The sequence below is a fragment of the Arachis duranensis genome, chromosome 9 (genome assembly GCF_000817695.3).
Source record: "Arachis duranensis cultivar V14167 chromosome 9, aradu.V14167.gnm2.J7QH, whole genome shotgun sequence".
NCBI lineage: Eukaryota > Viridiplantae > Streptophyta > Magnoliopsida > Fabales > Fabaceae > Arachis > Arachis duranensis.
In genome coordinates this window covers 102,667,272-102,686,303 of record NC_029780.3, presented here as the reverse complement: position 1 = coordinate 102,686,303, position 19,032 = coordinate 102,667,272, and the positions used below count along the sequence as shown (strand labels likewise).

The window sequence follows — 19,032 nt, the reverse complement described above, 5'->3', positions numbered from 1 at the left end:
CAGGCGTCTCAACCAAGCCACTCGCAAGGATCATTATCCCTTGCCATTCATTGATCAGATGCTTGATCATCTGTCAGATAAATCTCATTACTACTTTCTAGATGGTTATACAGGTTATTTTCAAATCTATATAGCTCCTGAAGATCAGGAAAAGACTACTTTTACATGTCCTTTTGGAACTTATGCTTATAAGAGAATGCCCTTTGGCTTATGCAATGCACCAGCTACTTTCCAAAGGTGTATGATGAGCCTTTTCTCTTATCTTATTGAGAACTGTATGGAGGCTTTTATGAATGATTTTAGCGTATATGCTGTATGGAAGTTTTTATGGATGACTTTAGCGTATATGGTGATTCATTTAACCTTTGCTTGGATAGTTTATCTAGAGTATTGGACAGGTGTGTTAGTTCAAACATCGTTTTAAATTTTGAAAAGTGTCATTTTATGGTGAAACAAGGCATTGTTCTAGAACATGTTGTTTCTGATACTGGTATCTTTGTAGACCCAGCAAAGGTGGATGTTATTTCTAGTTTACCTTACCCCTCCTTTGTGAGGGAAGTCCATTCATTCCTTGGCCATGTAGGTTTTTACAGGAGATTCATTAAGGACTTCAGTAAGGTCGCACTACCCTTATCCAGACTACTGCAGAAAGACATTGAGTTCGAGTTCAATGAGGATTGCAAACAAGCGTTTGATAAGCTAAAGACCGCCTTGACTCAAGCTCCGATTGTGAGGGGACCAGACTGGAGCCAACCATTTGAAATCATGTGTGACGCCTCCAATCATGCAGTAGGAGCAGCACTACCTCAACATGAAGGTAACGACCCTTTTGTAATTGCTTATGCATCTAAGACTTTAGATGCTGCTCAATCTAATTACACTACTACTAAAAAAGAGCTCCTAGCTATCGTTTTTGCTCTGGATAAATTCCGAGCCTATTTATTTGGTACTAAGGTAGTAGTATACTCAGACCATGCAGCTCTAAAATATTTACTAGCTAAAAAGGAGTCTAAACCAAGGCTAATACGTTGGATACAACTGCGGCAAAAATTTGATCTGGAAATTAAAGATAGGAGTGGTAACCAAAATTTAGTGGCTGACCACTTGAGTCGCCTTGAGCACATTAAAGATGACTCCATTCCTATCAATGATAATTTCCCATTTGATAGCTTACAGGCAGTATCTGATGTAGTTCCTTGGTATGCACCTGTAGCTAATTATCTAGTTAGCCACACTTTTCCTCCCGATTTTACTAAGCATCAGAGAGACAAGCTGAAAAGTGAATCCAAATACTATGTATGGGATGATCCATATCTATGGAGGTGTGGTGCTGACCAGGTAATTAGACGATGTGTACCTCAATCAGAATTCCAGTCCATTTTAGAGGCCTGCCACTCATCTGAGAGTGGAGGACATTTTGGCCCTCAACGAACTACTAGAAAAGTTTTAGACTGTGAATTCTGGTGGCCTACTCTTTTTAAAGATGCTGCTGACCTTTGTAAATCTTGTCCTCCATGCCAAAGATTTGGTAATATATCCCAGAGGGATGAAATGCCTCAACAAATTATGCTTTTTTGTGAAATTTTTGATGTTTGGGGCATTGACTTCATGGGTCAATTTCCAAATTCTAATGGCCACCTTTATATACTGTTAGCTATAGATTATGTTTCTAAATGGGTGGAAGTAATTCCTACCCATACTGATGATGCTAACACTGTTGTTTCCTTTGTTAGAAACCATATTATTTGTTGCTTTGGATCACTACGAGCAATCGTGAGCGATCAAGGCACTCACTTTTGTAACAGGAGACTAACAGGTTTACTAAAGAGGCATGGGATAATTCATAAAGTATCAATAGCCTATCACCCCCAGACTAATGGGCAAGCAGAGGTGTCTAACAGAGAGATAAAGCGCATACTGCAAAAGATAATCAAGCCTCATAGAAAGGACTAAAGCACCAGGCTCCAAGATGCACTTTGGGCATATCGGACAGCATACAAGACACCGATTGGGATGAGTCCTTTCCGCTTAGTTTATGGAAAGGCCTGTCATCTCCCAGTTGAGTTAGAACACAAAGCCTTCTGGGTGGTAAAGGAATACAACATGGACTATGAGAGAGCTGGAGCTGAACGGAAGTTGCAACTGCAAGAATTAGAGAACCTTCGTCTAGAAGCTTATGAAAACTCTAGGCTGTATAAAGAGAAGGTGAAAGTTGTGCATGACAAGAACATCAAGAGGAGAGAATTCCAACCTGGGGACTTAGTCCTCCTTTACAACTCCAGAATGTGGCTCATGCCAGGCAAGCTGAGATCCAGATGGGATGGTCCATATCGAGTAGAGAGGGCGGAATCATACGGAGTCTTTCACTTGAGCCATCCTTCAAGCTCTGAACTTATTAAAGTCAATGGACATCACTTGAAGTTATTCCATGGCGAAAAGATGGCAAAAAACCAAGAACTATAGATCTTCCTCTTGGAAGATCCGCCCACAGCAGAAGACTAAGCTAGTGGAGCGTCCAACTTAAGGACGTTAAAGCAAAGTGCTGGGTGGGAGACAACCCACCATGGTATGATCGTTCCTTTCCCTCTCCTTAATTTCCTTCGTCAATAACTCTTCTCAGTATTAATACCTATATTTTGCATCTCATCGGCATATACCATATTGCATATATACAAAAAAAGGGGATTCAGGCATGCGATGCGCTAGCGTCGTTGACGCGCTCGCGTCATAGTACCTTCGCAACATTGAAGGAAAGAAACAGAGAGTTACGCAGGAGTGTGGCTGGAGGCGTGCCCCTAGCACCATTTGACCCATGCGACCGTGTAGATGACGCAATCGCGTCATTTGTAAAATGGCCTCCCCACGCGATCGTGTGGCTCTACAATTCGACGTAAAAGGGTGTAAGGCAGTGAATTACGCTGGAGCTGGGCTAAACTTGTGCTGACCGCACAAGCCCTGCCGTGCGAACGCGTGCCCCACACGACCGCGTCGTTTTTATAATTTGGCCATTCACGCGATCGCGTCAACCATGCGATTGCATCACCCTGAAATTTGGCAAAACATGTTTCACACAGAGAGTTGTGCGAGCGCGAAGCTGCCCTCGCGCCACTAGCGCAAATCATGTCACGCGTCCGCGTGACCGACGCGTCCACGTCACCTCATTCAAGGGCTGTCCGCGCGACCGCGTGACCCACGCGTCCACGTCGCTTGCGCCGCCTAACTCATTCAAATCTGCCAGATTATCTTATATTTTCTTACCCCAATCCTACTTTCCCCCTTCTTCCGTCTCCCTTCTTCCTCCCTTCTACTCCCTCTTTCTCACCACCATTATCAAGGTTTTTCTTCTCTTCTTCCCTCCCTACTTTTTCATTTTTCTTCTTATTTTCATGTTTTCTTTTTCTTTCTCTTCTACTTTCCCTATCCATGTTTTCTTTTTCTTTTTTTTCCTCCTATTGATGTTGGAGATTTATTTGGGTCATTATTTTTATATGTTGCTTGTGGATTGTTTAGGACTTGTTTAATAGTTATATATTATTTTAATAGGGTTACTTGCATATTTAATTTAATACTTTCCATACCTTATTTAACATGCATGTTATGTGTTTGTGAAAATACCTATATGGCATTGTGCACTATTTTTAGATTTCTTTTAATCTACTACTCTAAATGCTTGCTTTTCACAAAACCTTTTTTCTATTTTATTAATTTTTATATAATTGTTATTACAAACATATTGTTAGTTTGGAAGACTTGGTAATCTAACTTGGACATTGAATGCTTGATCTATGCTACTCATGTCCTTGCCGGCATGCCAATAAACACCTTGCATTTAACTGTCATCATATGCACTTGCTATATTTCCGTTGTTGATTTTTCACATGTAGTCATGACCATATGTTAACATCATTATTCCTTCCTGTGCATTGATTACCACCTTTCCCATTCTTTTCCTTGCTATAACCCTTGAAATGTTCATGTCTTTACTCGTTCCCTTTCAGGATGGCCACCAAGAAAGGCAAGGAGAAAGCTACTCCCAAATCCACAGCAAGGAGAGGAACAAAAAGAGCATTAGTGGCAGAGCCATCTTCAACTGTAGTTAAGCCCTCAACAAAAAGAATTAAAAGCATTATAAAGGTCGATGAAAAGGAGAAAGCCTTCCCAACAAAGGACACTGCATGATTTCCCAATCGCTACTGTGAGCATATGTTCCCCATTCTGGCAGCTCGGAATTACAACAACGAACACCTTCTTATCCTTCCACCTTGTATTGCCGAATTTGTTGAGCCGCGACTTGCACAAAGACACTGGGGATTCCTACAGAGACAGCAATGGCAGGTTAATCTTTCTTGGGTAGTTGAGTTCTACTCCAATTTCCACCTGCCGACCTTGCAGTCTGTTTATGTCCGTCAGAAGCAAGTCCCCATTACAGAAGAAGCCATTCAATGAGCCTTAGATCTTTCCCCTGCTCCAGAAGGACTAGACGCATTTTAAGAAGCTGCACTCAAGCGCCAGACGTACAAATTTGACTGGAACGTTGTTCTCAGAGTTATCGCACAATCTGGTAGCAGATGGATTTTTGGATACCATCGTTCCCGTCCTAAGGGAATATCAGCTTCCGCACTCACCTTGGAAGCTCGCGTATGGGCACAGATTATGTCCCATTACGTCTTTTCGAGCACTCATGAGTCCTCCTTTACTACAGACATGGCCGTTCTACTATGGTGCATCCTCACAAACCAGCCTCTAAACCTACCAAGACACATCCGGAATGCCATGGGACACGTACAAATTGTGGGCAACCTTCCTTTTCCCGCCTTGATCTCAGATCTTGTCTCAGCAACTGGAGTCTCCTACAGAGCTGGGGACACCAAGGCCATACTTCCACGGGATGATCAATACGTCCCTAACAGGAAGTATCTCAGGCCACCAATAGCCACTACCAGCCAGTCTGCAGAACAAGCTGCAAACGTTCCCCCTTCCACAACAAATCAATTGTTCCATCAAATACTGGAGAGGTTGGATCGGCTAGAACAAAAGGCGAAGCTACGAGAGCGCCGCAACCAGCGCCGATTCAAATACCTCAAGGAGCTACTCATAGGCAACCACAGACCTGACAAGGACCTAGACACTCCGAACTCCACTTCTTTTACCAGCATAGGGAGCTATGACGGTCCCGACTGTGGAGATACTGCCACCAGCCACCCTTGTTCCTAACAGATGGCACCGAGGACGGTGCAAAGCCTTAAGTGTGGAGAGGTCGGTCAGTACCTAACTTCCGGAGGTAATTCTTTTCCCTAACACCAATTTCTTTTTCTTTAGAATAGGATAGATTGCATAGTAGTAGGTTAATTGCATGCATGTTCTACCTGATTGAAAAGATAATAAGTTTCTTTTAAGACCATATTTTTTGAAAATTTCACTAATTTAAATCAAAACATTTATGTTAAATTTGTTTGAAATTGAAATTGGAACATGGTTTTCAAGCTAAAAATACACAACCTGTGAGACTTTGAGCCTAAATACATGGTTACACTATTTAACCATAAATATCTTTTTCTTGTGTGTCTACTTCTCTATGATTGTAATCTGAATTTTGTTTTATCTTATATGTCCAATGTTAATGTGTTATGTGCATGCATATGATTGAGGCTATTGCTTGTTTAGCTCACTTACCCCAAATAGGCCTACCCTTTTAATTAACTTCGTTAGCCACTTTGAGCCATTTTAATCTCATTTGTTCTACATTTTACCATATTACTAGTGTTAAGCAGAAAAACAATTAAATACCCCAATTGAATCTTTGGTTAGCTTAAGATAGAAATGGCGTGTTAATTGAGTATGGAAAAATTGTGGGAACAAAGGGTAATAATGGAATATGTCATGATAAAATAAAGGGAATTTGGGTACCTACTCATGTGAAACCATAAAAGAAAAATTACAAATCTATGCGCATTGATAAGTTATGTAAAAAAAAGTTATTTTAGTAAATAAGTCAAAGTTCAATAATCAATGCACATATGATAAAATTAAAATAAAAGTTGATGCATGAGTATGGAATGTAAAAGGGAAATTCTATGTCACTAAGTATGAATGTTGAAATTATACAGAGTATATGTATGTTAGATGAGAGCTTAGGTTAATTAAAGATTCAATGTATAAGCTCACTTAGCCATATGTGTACCCTTACCCTTACCTTAGCCCCATTACAACCGTGAAAAGACCTCATGATGTTTGCATTGATACTTTAAATGTTGTTGATTGGTTAGGTGAAAAACAAAAATTTTTTGAAAGCATGATTAGAGAAGGATAGAGTGATTACCCCATATACTAGAGAAGATTAGAGTGTACACGCACCAACAGTAAGGGTTTAATGCTCGATCCTGTGTTCCCTGCTTTCACGAGCTATCTTCTTACAAATTTACTTGCTTTTACTGTATGATTTGAATTAGTGGAATCTGCCCCATGTTTTTTCTTAGAGAACTTATCTATTTTTAATCATATAGACAAAATCATATAGTTGTATTCATGTATATATAGGTTGCATTGCATTGCATGAGTCTCACATGTCCCTATTCATTTAGATTTGTCTTCTTCAACTAAGCATGAGGACATGCTAATGTTTAAGTGTGGGGAGGTTGATAAACCATTATTTTATAATTTATATTGTGTTTAATTGAGTGGTTTTATCAAGTCTTCACCCACTTATTCATATAATTTGCATGTATTTACAATTCCTTCCTGAAAATGTTCCATGATTGAAAACTTGCTTCCTAAAGACCTTTTTATTGTATATTTTTATTTTCCGTCGTACCATTCGATGCCGTGATCTGTGTGTTAAGTGTTTCAGGCTTCATAGGGTAGGAATGGCGTAAGAAATGGAGAGGAAGCTTGCAAAAATGGAAAGAACACAAGGAATTGAGGAGATGACCAGCGAAAAGTAACGCGGGCGCATGGCTCACGCGATCACGTGAAATGGAGGAAATCACAGTGACGTGCTCGCATGCCTGACGCGACCGCATGGATTGGAAACTGCACGAGTGACGCGAATGCGTGGACGATGCGCACGCGTGGCACGGGAAACGCTAAGTGACGCGAACACGTAGACGATGTGATCGTGTGACGTGTGCGATCTGTAGAATTACAGAAGTCGCTGGCATAGATTCTGGGCCGTGTTTCAACCCAGTTTTCGGCCCAGAAACACATATTAGAGCCAAGGAACATGCAGAAACAAAAAGGAGGAATTCATTCTGCATAATTTCTAGTTTTTAGATCTGATTTTACTCCTTCCCTAGGTTTCTCTTTTTACATTCATAATTTAGGATTTGAAGATTTTTTTGGCTTTGGCTTTTGAGAAGAGTCTACCTCCGGAACTGGTCATTATAGTTTGTTATTTACTTTTCATTTACTCTTCCATATTCTTAATTTGTCCAGAGTTGATATTGGATTATTTTCAGAATTCATTAATATAAGACTATTTTTACTTTTACTTAATCTCTTTGATTATTGTTTATTATGTCTCTTTTTATTTTCCCCATTAGTTTTGTGAAGTGTACATTTATGATGATGGAGTAGTTCCCCAACTTAATTGGGAGTTGATTAAAAGGAGAACCTTGAGTTGGAATACTCAAGAGTTCAATTGTAATTACTTCATTGTTAGTTGGCTTTTTAGTCACTAACTCTAATCCTTCCCAAGGGAGAGGATTAGGACTTGTGAATAGAAGTTGACTTTTAATTTGATTTTTCTTTATTCGTTGAGGGTTGACTAAATGAAAACAATGACTAATTATTAATTGATCTTGACAAAATTCCAACAAGGATAGAACTTCCAATTAATCTTCTCCAGGTCAAGATTTTTATTTAAATCACATAAATTCTCTAATTTAATTTTCTGTTCATCAAATTCAAAACCCATTTGGAAAACCTCTGATTGATAAAATAGCACATTTTCCTACGACTTGTTGGGAGACGACCTGTGACTTATACTCCCAGTATTTTATTTCCAAAATTTGTGACAACTCTTTTCTAAATTGATAAGTGGATTTTTGCCGGTTAAGAATTGTACTTGCAACGCCATTTTCCTAAATAATTCTTAATCTGCCAATTTCCACCTACGTCAACACTGTACACTCAAAATTCCCTTAAGAAACAGTATTTTCAACAATATTAATCGCCAAAAGATATTATTGTAAAGGTGGAAACCATTATTGAATTTATCACGTTTGAATTCTAAACTAGATAAGGCACTATCACTATCTTCTTGTATTGTATGAATTGTGATGTTCCCTTCTTGTCTCCTTTTGTTTGAACTTTTCTCTTGTTCATTTTTTAGATTAAGATAGATTAATTATATCTTATAAATTCAGGATATGTTTGAACTTTGTTTTTGTTCATTTTTTGGATTAAGTTATATTGTATTTATCATACTCAGCAATAATTATTTACGGGAATATATAGGTTATGAATAATTTATATTAACTAATAAAGTAAAGGAAATTAGTAATATATAGAAGGATAAATTAGTGTAAAAACTAATGAAACATAGCTTAGTAATTTGTCTTTCAAAGAAAATATTAAAAATATATAAAAAGATAATTCCTCATTCCCAAATGTCTTCACGCTCTGCTTTCACCTTGGTCCTATATTGTCAAGCATTTTCTTGTATTACGAGACACAAATCGTTGTACTCCTCTAAAATCAAATCCACGGCAAGTCTCATTCGTGTGGAGTTGTTAATCTGCTTAGAGCACCAACAATATAATTCTAATTAGAAGTGTGTTGAAAAAATTATGTTAAAAATACTTTGTTTTAAATATGACCTGAATATTGAAGTCATATTGTAAAGTACATTCTCTCATCCAACTGGTCACCCAAACTCCACTATCATTCCTAAGATATAAAGCATTCCACAAATAGTTATTATATCCATATAAGATATAAACTATCGAACGAGTAATGATATTTAAAAGAAAAAATTAAATATTAGACTTACGATCTAATTTTTTTGAGTGGGTAGGCCAAAAGGTGTGATAGGCCAAAAAGTTGAGCAATCTATAACTTTAGACTTATCATCATCAAAAATATGATCATCTAACATCACTTCTAAATAAGTTGCCTGTACAAGAGTAAATTCATGACAAAAAAAAGAGTGAATTGTAAATGATTTAAATTGACTAAGAGTACTAATTACAACAAATAGTTATTTAAATTGTTAAGTTGTTAAGTGATTCTAGATCATTAAGTACTGATTTAGAACAAATAATTAACACTTTAATTGCGTTCCTTTTGCGTTGTTGATGTTTTCTGACACAAGGCAGTGAATCCAATATGATTAGGCGACGTCTCGTAAAGTCAACAATAACCAATACCAATGTAGTTCCTCACAGATAGGGATAAACACTTGCGATAAACCTTAACCATTATACACACTAAAAAATATAATAGTATATTAATGGAAAACAAATTGGTCACTCGTACCCTAATGACGTGGCTAATTTTCAGTGACATATATGCTTCAAGAAAATCAAAGATAACCTCTTCCGGTGTATATTTGTCGCTTAAAGCATATCACTGCATACAAATAAATATTGTTAAATGAAAATATATTTTCAATTTAACAACTATTTTTGAACTGATAATTTAATTATACACTTTACTCGTGTGAGTACATAGCATGGTTTAGTCTAGAAAAAAGAACTTCTTTTAAATTAGTATATCCACTCAAACTATTAGACAAAAATATTAACTAATAATTTAGAAATATTATAGGGATAACTTTACCGCAGAATGTGCATACATGAACCAGCAAATTGGATCTTCATTCTTACGTCGAAATACATGTGCCATCGTAAGTGCCACCAGGTTTATAACTTACAATATGTTAAAATTATATGTAAAACATGTTTATAGTTAAATAGATACTTAAAAATATAATTACAAGAAAAAGAATAATATGCATTGACCTCTATACTTACTCGTGATTCCACACATCTCTTCGGCACAAGATATCTAAATGTACTTTTATAACCTTTTTCATCTGAGATTACCAACTCTTCAGAACTGCCAAAGTCATAAGATGGTTAGCTGGGAGAATGATAGAATTTTTAAACCATTATATATTACACATAATCATAAACCACACGTACAGATCTAACATATCCGAAAAAATATAGACTGCAACAGTAACTTGAGAATCGGTTAACATCATCGAAGGTGTAGGCTCAAATGTAACAAGTGTCCACCATTGCAGTTAAAAAAATAGTTTCAAGATTACACTAAAAAATAAAAAAGTAAAAAAAAGTAAAAGAAAGAAGAAACAAAGATAAGGTTACCTTTGGCAGTACAGCTTCTACTCTAACATGTGGTTGTCCATTAGGTGGAGTTGTTGCTTTACGAGTAATATCCGAGTGGAATAACTTTTTGCGTTGAATTGGCATGATACTAGTAAGATCACTAGTTTTTCTACTTTCCGAAGATTGCATAACTACAGTAGGATCCAATATAGAACTACTATTTATGAAAGTTATCTGTTGTGCCATGATCACATCAATTTTTTAGTGTAGAACATGAATGAGCGACACTAAGTTTTCTATCCTTTTTGTTATATCGTTAAACATACTCTTGACTTCCATATTTTTCATTGAAATAATCTTTTACTACTCACTCAGATAGTATTTTGTCTTGTACGGTACCATATCAACCCTTAGGATGAATATATAGTAAATTCAGTTATAAAAAACAAGATAAGATAAAAATAATACAAATTTTAAAATATTTTATTTCTATCTTTTTTTTAGAAAAAAAAATTATCTAATTAGAGTAAGAAGATAAGAAGTTAAGAATAATAAGATTATATAAAATAATCTAATTTTATTTTTTTAAAAAGCTAATATTTAAAGTATAATCTCAAATTTATTATTTTAATACAAGATAAAGGGATAGTAATTTAAGCCGTGGAAAGTTGTTGAATTTTGGATAAATTTTTACTTTTAATTTAAAGTTAAATGACTAATTATTGGTTATCATATTTAAATTATTAAAATAGAATTAGTTGTGTGAAACATAATCTTATTCTTATATATTAATACTCAAGCATAGAATACTATTAACTATCTCTACTAAAACTGAAATTATAATCTAGTAGAGCAATGGAAGAAAAAGTAGTAGACGATCACATTGAATCTTCTTCGATGGAAATTACAAAAAATTCTCTGTTGAAACAAATACTACATGTAATAGAGGTAATATATCCAACTCATGATAAATTACAATGTTATTTATGTATACCAATACTAAATTTCTTTTTTATAATGTAGTCTTTATCCAAGAGAATTGATGAGTTGGAGAAAGCAATGTGGATGGCGAAGAAGTCACTTGATAAATTAACTGTCCTTCAATGTAAAACTGATGAGAAGCGTGAGAAATTCGACAATACAGACCTATATGAGATGAATAATAAATACTGTGGTGATGTAATAAAGAAAAACTCTTGTCCGTTACAAGTAAAGTTTGAACATTGTGTGTTTACGGATTTATCTGACGAGGATAAGGATGTTGAGATTTTGCACAATCTGTCACCATCGTTCTACAAAGGGACACAACATGCCTGGATGGAGAAGAAAAATTGAAGCCAAAGTCAAGATTGGGTTTTCAAAGAAATAGCAAAACTAATAAAACTGTGCAACAAAATCCGAGTACGTTTGTAAGGCAAAAGGACAAATTGGCAAGAGTCAATAATCCACCGTCTATCCAAAACATAGCGTTTGCACGACCAGCTAAAATGCCAAAACTTGAGCACAAAGGTCAACTATCAAGCAAGATGGCGGAAACTAGAGTACGCAAAGGACCTTTAACTTTCACCATAGACAAAGCACGGTTAACGATGTCTGCGAAACAAAAAAAATGGTGTTCAAGTCAACTCATATCCCAAAGGTATTTGATTTAGTTAAAAATAATTTATTGGTATAGTATTCAAATACATATATTGTTGATAACCTTTATGTTTTGCGCAGAATCTTAATTGTTCATTCAAACCACCACAAGATATAAGGTTGAGTGAGGATTTGGTCAATATGGCTATGTACAGTTTTGCTGTTGATAATGATATAGCGTGACCATTTTTTTATTTCTTTTATTTTAAATTTGAGTTATCTCTGTGGCTAACATGTTGGCTTTGTGTTAGAGAGGATTTGGTTCATATTCACGATACAACTGCAACTAGAGAAGATCTGTTCTGTCTCGTACCTAGAAAGCAAGTGTCTGAACTGGTAATAAAGCTAATGGCATTGAAGATAACATCAAATATTAGCATGACCAAATTAAAGAATGTTTGGTCCCTTCCACCATCATTTGCGGTAAGTCAAAATCTTGATTTGCTCATTTTAACTAAATAAAATAAATAACCATTGTGCTCAAACATACCTAGGATGACTTGTCGTTACATATGGAAGATCATGACCTACTGAAAAAATATGCACATTATATACCACCAACCAATGATCTTCAATTTGTAAGTTTTCATTAATTATTGAATTATTTTTATTATAATAAGAAGTACTCAAACTGGTACTTATACATATTACATCCTATTTGTTATACAGATATATGTCCCAATCAAAGAGAATGATCACTGATATCTAATGGTAATGAGCATTCCTGACAAAATACTTTATCATTTGGACTCTCACTGTGAGGTTGAAGATGATGAACCACGCAAGCATCATATTAGAAATATAGTAAGTTCTCCTACTATAGAAACAAAGCTAATAATAACATTACTTCGAATAATAAAGCACAATATTCTGATTACAGAGAGTGGCTCTTTTTAAAATAATATTATCAGAGAAGTATGCAGAATGTGGTATACAAGAAATAGTGAGTTTCAAGGATTGGGAAGTCTGTAGGGCAATAGGTATTCCTAGGTGCACAAATAGGTAATTATTCAAATTGTTGGTTATTTAATATATATATATATATATATATATAGCTTTCGACGGCCTTATGTTGTATTACATAATACGTTTTCACACAGCAATGATTTAGCTGTATGGATTATGCAATGGATGGATGTGCAATAGGAATTCACTCCTGTAGTCCCCCAAAGGTAACTTTTAACATAGAGAATTTCGCTTAACGTTTAGTAAAATAAATTACAGCTGCATGAGGAAAGGAGTAGAATGTATTTAGCATTGGATTTCGTCACCGGAGATTGGAATAAGATACGAGTAGATGTTAACGAGAGGTTTCAATTATGGTGGCTTATGATACACCCATAGCATTTTTACTGAAATTGGAAAGAATTATTTATGTCTTCTTGTTAGACTTACTAAAATATAATTAAATTTATTAATTATGTCTTCTCGTTGTGTATCACTTTTTTGTTATCCTATTAAGAACTTATAATTCTAAAGTAAAACTCAAAATCATCAGTGCTATTTTCCTCATTTTTGTTCGTTTTTTTTATAATGAGCTCTTCTTCATTAAAGTAAAAAAATAAACTGTATAATACATATTTCACAACTAAAACAATAAAATTACTTAAAATCTTGAAATTTAGATAGTAATGATTTATTCGCTAATCATGCTCATTATTCGATTATATAGTTCTTCCTTTCTGATGACCTAATTATAAAATTAAAAGTAGTATAAAAATTCAATTAAAATAATTATATAAAAACCTAATTAAAAATTCGATAAAACTATAAGACTAATAAAATAATTAAATCTTTCTTTAATCCATTGAATTACAAGTAAATTGAATTAAAGAGTTCAACGCAATCTCAGAAGCCCTTTCTTAATAGAATCTCAAAAGCCTAAAAGCCCATACCAAAGTCAGTTTAGAAAAATGGCTCCAAAATCCGGAATAACATTGAGAAAAGTTAAGAAAACTTTGGTCACACTTCTTTTTTTTTCATAATTAAAAAAAAAGGAGAGCTTGTTTCCCCCTTATTTTTCATGTTAACATTTTATTTATCCTAAATCTAAGATAGTTTTTTCGAAAAAGAAAAAGATAATATATACTTATATATAAAAAGAATTGGAATACTTTAGCTATTTTTTTATTTTTTCAAAATATATTCTCATCTTCAGAGCCCCAACAACGTCAAATCTAATTATTTGTCCATTGCTATTGACAAGTATGTTAACACTCTCCACAACATCGAAGAAAACCTAAACAAATGAAAGAAATATAATAATAGTGATTGATGACTCAAATCACAAAATTATAGGGGTGACAAAACGGGTCGAACCCGTCGGGCTGATCTGCTAAATCCGCTAAAAAAGACAGGTTGGGCTAGGATTTAGAGCCCGCCAAATAAAAAAACCCGCCAAACCCGCACCTCCAAATTGGCGGGTTTTGGTGGGGCGGGGCGGAGCGGTCCGCCGGGCCGAAGATTTTTATTTTTCTTTTTTTTCATAAAATAAAAGAGTTATTACTATTATAAAATTAACAATTATAGAATTCTTAAACACTTTTTTTTATTTTTTTATTACGAGTCGGTCCGCCAGGCCGAAGATTTTTATTTTTCTTTTTTTTATTAAATAAAAGAGTGATTACTATTATAAAATTGGTAATTATAGATTTTTTAACACTTTTTTTTTATTTTTTGTTTTTATTCTTCTTTTAGTTATTAACTTTATTTATTTTATTTACCAATTTCGTATATATGCTCAAATTATGTGACTTATTTTTTAAAATAAAGATGATTCTATTGACAAATATTATTTTGAACAATTTTATTGAAGTTAAAAATTAAAAAAAGTAAAAAAAATATATTATAATTTGATTATTTTTTATTTGTATTTGTTTTTTTAATTATTATTTTTTGTTAATTTTAATAAATTTTATTTTTTTTAAAAAGTCAAGTAGGTTAGTCCGCCGACCCGCCAATCCGCCACGTTTATGGGGCGGGGCGGGTTGGGGCGGGGCAGCCCGCTTTGCCACCCCTACAAAATTACAATTCAAAATGATCCACATATAATATAGCTTTCATAACGCAACCTTATTCTTCTTGTAGTTTATTCCTTCACTGCGCCAAGACACAGCATTTGTTATCCTAAGAATGGGTGTCAATGACATGGATTTTAGTCCAGTTCAGAGTCAATTCAATGATACACCAAAGAGAATGCAAAGCAAAGTCTCCAATTGGATTGACCCAACTATGAATTAGCAATCACTACCACTACTGAATGAGCCCCTCACTCCACCCGATACCTTTTTGGGATGAATTTCGAGTCTTTGCTAAAACTGTGTGAACTCTTCTTAGCAATCACTACTTGAAGGAAAAAGAACCATGAAAGGATTCGCCATAAACTAGCATCAAGCTATAACAAGAGTACAAACCTCAACCTTTAGTCATAAACACGAACAACAACAACCATCGCAAAAACTGAATTCCAATAAGATTAAATATAACAAAAATAAATTAAAATTACACCAATCCCAAATAAAATAAAAATTAGAGAATACTAGAAACTTAAACCATTAACTATACCTTATTACAGCACTTCATTGCTACTGTACGAATCATTCTCATCATATACCTACAATATCAGCAATATAATATCATTAGTACTAGCTAATAAGCAGCAATTGAAACTTTGTCAAACCTCATTGGTAAAAATACTTACTAGTGAATCATCTTCAATGTTCATGTGATCATCCAAGTCATTACTAAATGTGTCATTTCCACAGCCTTCTAACTGTGAAATGCCGCGATGAACATGACAAGTTGTTCGATTGTGGCCCTCCATGCCACATTGTCCACATCGATGTTTTCTTTTATTGGACTGCAAAGCCCCCTTTTATCCTACATTTTCTTGGGTCCCTTGGCATGCTATGTCTGAGATCATTGGTTGCAAGCCCAGTTCCAGAAGCATTCATTTGCACATCAACTCTTACACTATCTGCATCATTGACCAACTCTTTTTATGCAGCATCTTCCTCCTTAAATTGTTTCAACAAATTCATAGCCATTTCCCGTATAAAGATAAATCTCTCGTAATCTCGGCAAGCAAAGTTGGCTAGTTGTCTAAACCAATCCATCAAACAACCGTATTGACTAAGCATCAAAGAATCCCAATGAAATCCGACCGTATTTTGCAAACCTACTTTGGCAGTCTTGGTCCACTGAGGCAAGACTAATGACCTTAGCAACTCTTCTATATCTTCATGCACCAAGACGCAAAACTATGTGTTCATAAGGTATGCCAAATGATTCCATTCTCATACATGAACAATTGAATTTCATCTCAATGTCACAACAGAATACACGCCACATTTCATTTGGCGTTTGGTCCAAACCGACAAAGTAAATCACATAAGAGCCAGTTTGCCTCATACTTATTACTTTCATTGATGCAGCCCGTACAAGAATTGGTTGGAACATATAAAATATTGATAAGGTGTAAACATTGGCAGCACTCCTTTCTAACTGTTGAAAACAGGTTTGTATACTGGGTCTCCCATTCACAGATGCAAGGTCAGCCTGGACCTCTTTCCACCTTATATGGTCGACACATCGATTAAAGTGTTGAATGAACTCAACCAAATTATACCTTGAATTGATATACTTTGCAATGATTGAGTTTAATCCCTCGCACTGAGAAGTATTCCGAAAACCAGCAAAAAACTTTCCTCTTATATGTGCAGTTGCCCATGAATGTCTCTTTTTATACATATCTAAGACCCAATTCTTGTTTTCGACACCAAATTCCTCAACCATTTCAAACCACTTTTGGCGAAATACATCCATTTCATAGTCTCCTAGCATACACTTTTTAAACATAGAGGTAAACTGGGGCTTGCCAATGTTATTTGTTGCATTACGAATCAGATGCCATGCACATAATCTATGATGTGCATTAAGAAACTCTTTCTCAATGGCGAACTTCATTGATAGATCACCATCTGTGATAACCGAAACAGGTGCTTTTCCATTCATTGCCACCTTCAGTTGTTGTAGCAACCACCTATACATGTCTTTTTCCTCATCGCAAATTAAAGCATCAGCAAAGATAATTGTTTGATTGTGATGATTGACACCAAAAAATACCACCAATGGACACATATATTTATTCCTCTTATAGGTAGCATCAAAAGCCAGCACATCACCGAATAATAAGTAATCTGCCCTACTAAGACCATCGCACCAGAATAAATTGTGCAGAGTACCATCGGCATCCATGTGATTATTAAAATAGAGAGAATGGTCATTTATTGCTTGATCTTCTAGATACTTCAAAGCTGCATATGCATCACCGGGTAATTGGTGCCTCTGCTTTGCTATTTTATTGTACATGTCCCTTTGCGTGAAAGAGAGATACTCGTAGCCACCTGCCTGATTTGCTAATGCCAATATATCTGCCCAACGCTAATCCCACCCTTTTTCATGTTAATCATGTGGCCAATATCAGCCTCGAACATGAATCTATGCCTACGAAGCAATCCAGTCAACCGAGGATCCAGAAGCGAATGATTGTGTTCATCAGAAAAATAAGAAATAAACCAATGACCACTAGGTGCATCTAGACGAATTTCCATCATTGCACTGCAGCCACACCTTGTCTCGGGAGTAAGTTTTTTTTAGAGTTTCCAATGCCATAATTATTTTGCTGTCTAAATCCTTCGCGATGACATACAAAATTCTTCAACTTAAGTATGCCCGCACGACTCTTCCTAGTCCTGTTCTTCCGAGCACTAAAGCCTCTTGTCCTTGCATATCTATTGTAGAACTCAAATACAATGTCGACATCAGAAAAGTGAAAATGACATACATCTTCATCCCTGATGTTCCCAAATTCAATCATCCCAATGTCTTCGAGTGAGTCAATGTTATACCCTTCATCGAAACCGTGATAATCGAACATTGGTTCCACATTTGTGTCGTCCTCATCCATATAATCCACATCAACTTCCTCATGTTTTTCTTCCTCCTGCTCATACAGATCATATGATATATGCTCGCTATTAACCCTTTCATGAGAAATTTTCTGACCCATAACTTCCTAAACACCAATACACAATTCAAAATGAAACTAAAGTTTTTGTATATAAATTGCCAAACATGATAAGAACAAATAATTTAGTAAAATAGAGACCAAATAGTAACAGTAGAAGTAGAACCATTGAACTTGATATCGTCCGCACACCGAGTACCAGCCATCACAAATCACAATCTTTTAAAGTTAAAATCAATCCAATAGTGTCAATCTTAGGAATCATAGAATTGGACACGAGTTTCATTTATTGTATTAAAGAGAAAAATGAAGAAGCATGAATCCAAAATCTAATGGTGAAACTAGAAGAGTAAAAATAGAAAAAACATGTAAGCCATTTTGTGAGCTTCCTTTTGTGTTTTGCCACTGCAATTGGAGTTCTTGAAATGGCTTGCGTCTTTGTTGTTTTGTTCTTAATCAAGAGCCAGTAGAATTCTAGCATAGATCCACATGGCCATTATCTTGCAACAGTGGGATTTAGAAAATTTAGCTATTCTGAGCTAAAAAAGGCGACAAAAAGATTCAGCCAAGAGATTGGAAGGGGTGCAGAAGGCATTGAATACAAAGCTATTTTCTCGGATCAAAGAATTGCTACTGTAAAGAAACTCAATGATGCAATGTAAGGAGAAGGTGAATTACTTGTAGAGATTGCTATTATCTTACTTCTTTTTTAATTTTTCTTTACTTAATTTAATTCCATAAAACTACACCCGAATTACTTGTAAAGATTACAAACCTAAAAGGTAGAGATAGAATAGCAACATATAATATAAAAGAAGTAGGACAAAACAAATATAAAGCAGTAGTGTCATAAGACAATATTTTAGTGGTCAACTCAAAGGATGGTGGGATAACTACCTTTCTGATAACCAAAAGCACTCAATCTTTTTTGTCATAAAAGTTAATGATCAAAATGAACCCATTATTGGAGACGATGGGGAACCAATTCCTGATGCTGTCAACACCTTAATCTTTACTATAGCAAGCCACTTCATAGGTGACCCATCTCTTTGAAAAGACCAATATATATATATATAT

At 35.3% G+C, this 19,032-nt stretch overlaps 1 protein-coding gene across 1 annotated transcript in view; it reads right to left on the bottom strand.

Annotated features, from left to right (window-relative positions):
• Positions 1 to 16,166: 16,166 nt before the first annotated feature.
• The window catches only part of LOC107466467 (protein FAR1-RELATED SEQUENCE 5-like), a 4,766-nt gene continuing 1,900 nt past the window's right edge, over positions 16,167 to 19,032 (bottom strand). Inside the window, exons 2-3 of the mRNA XM_021131991.2 lie at positions 17,638 to 18,003; positions 16,167 to 17,369 (exon numbers count right to left, since the gene is read on the bottom strand). Of these exons, the coding sequence (XP_020987650.2) occupies positions 16,167 to 17,369; positions 17,638 to 18,003 (1,569 nt within the window). The remainder of the gene's footprint in view (positions 17,370 to 17,637; positions 18,004 to 19,032) is intronic.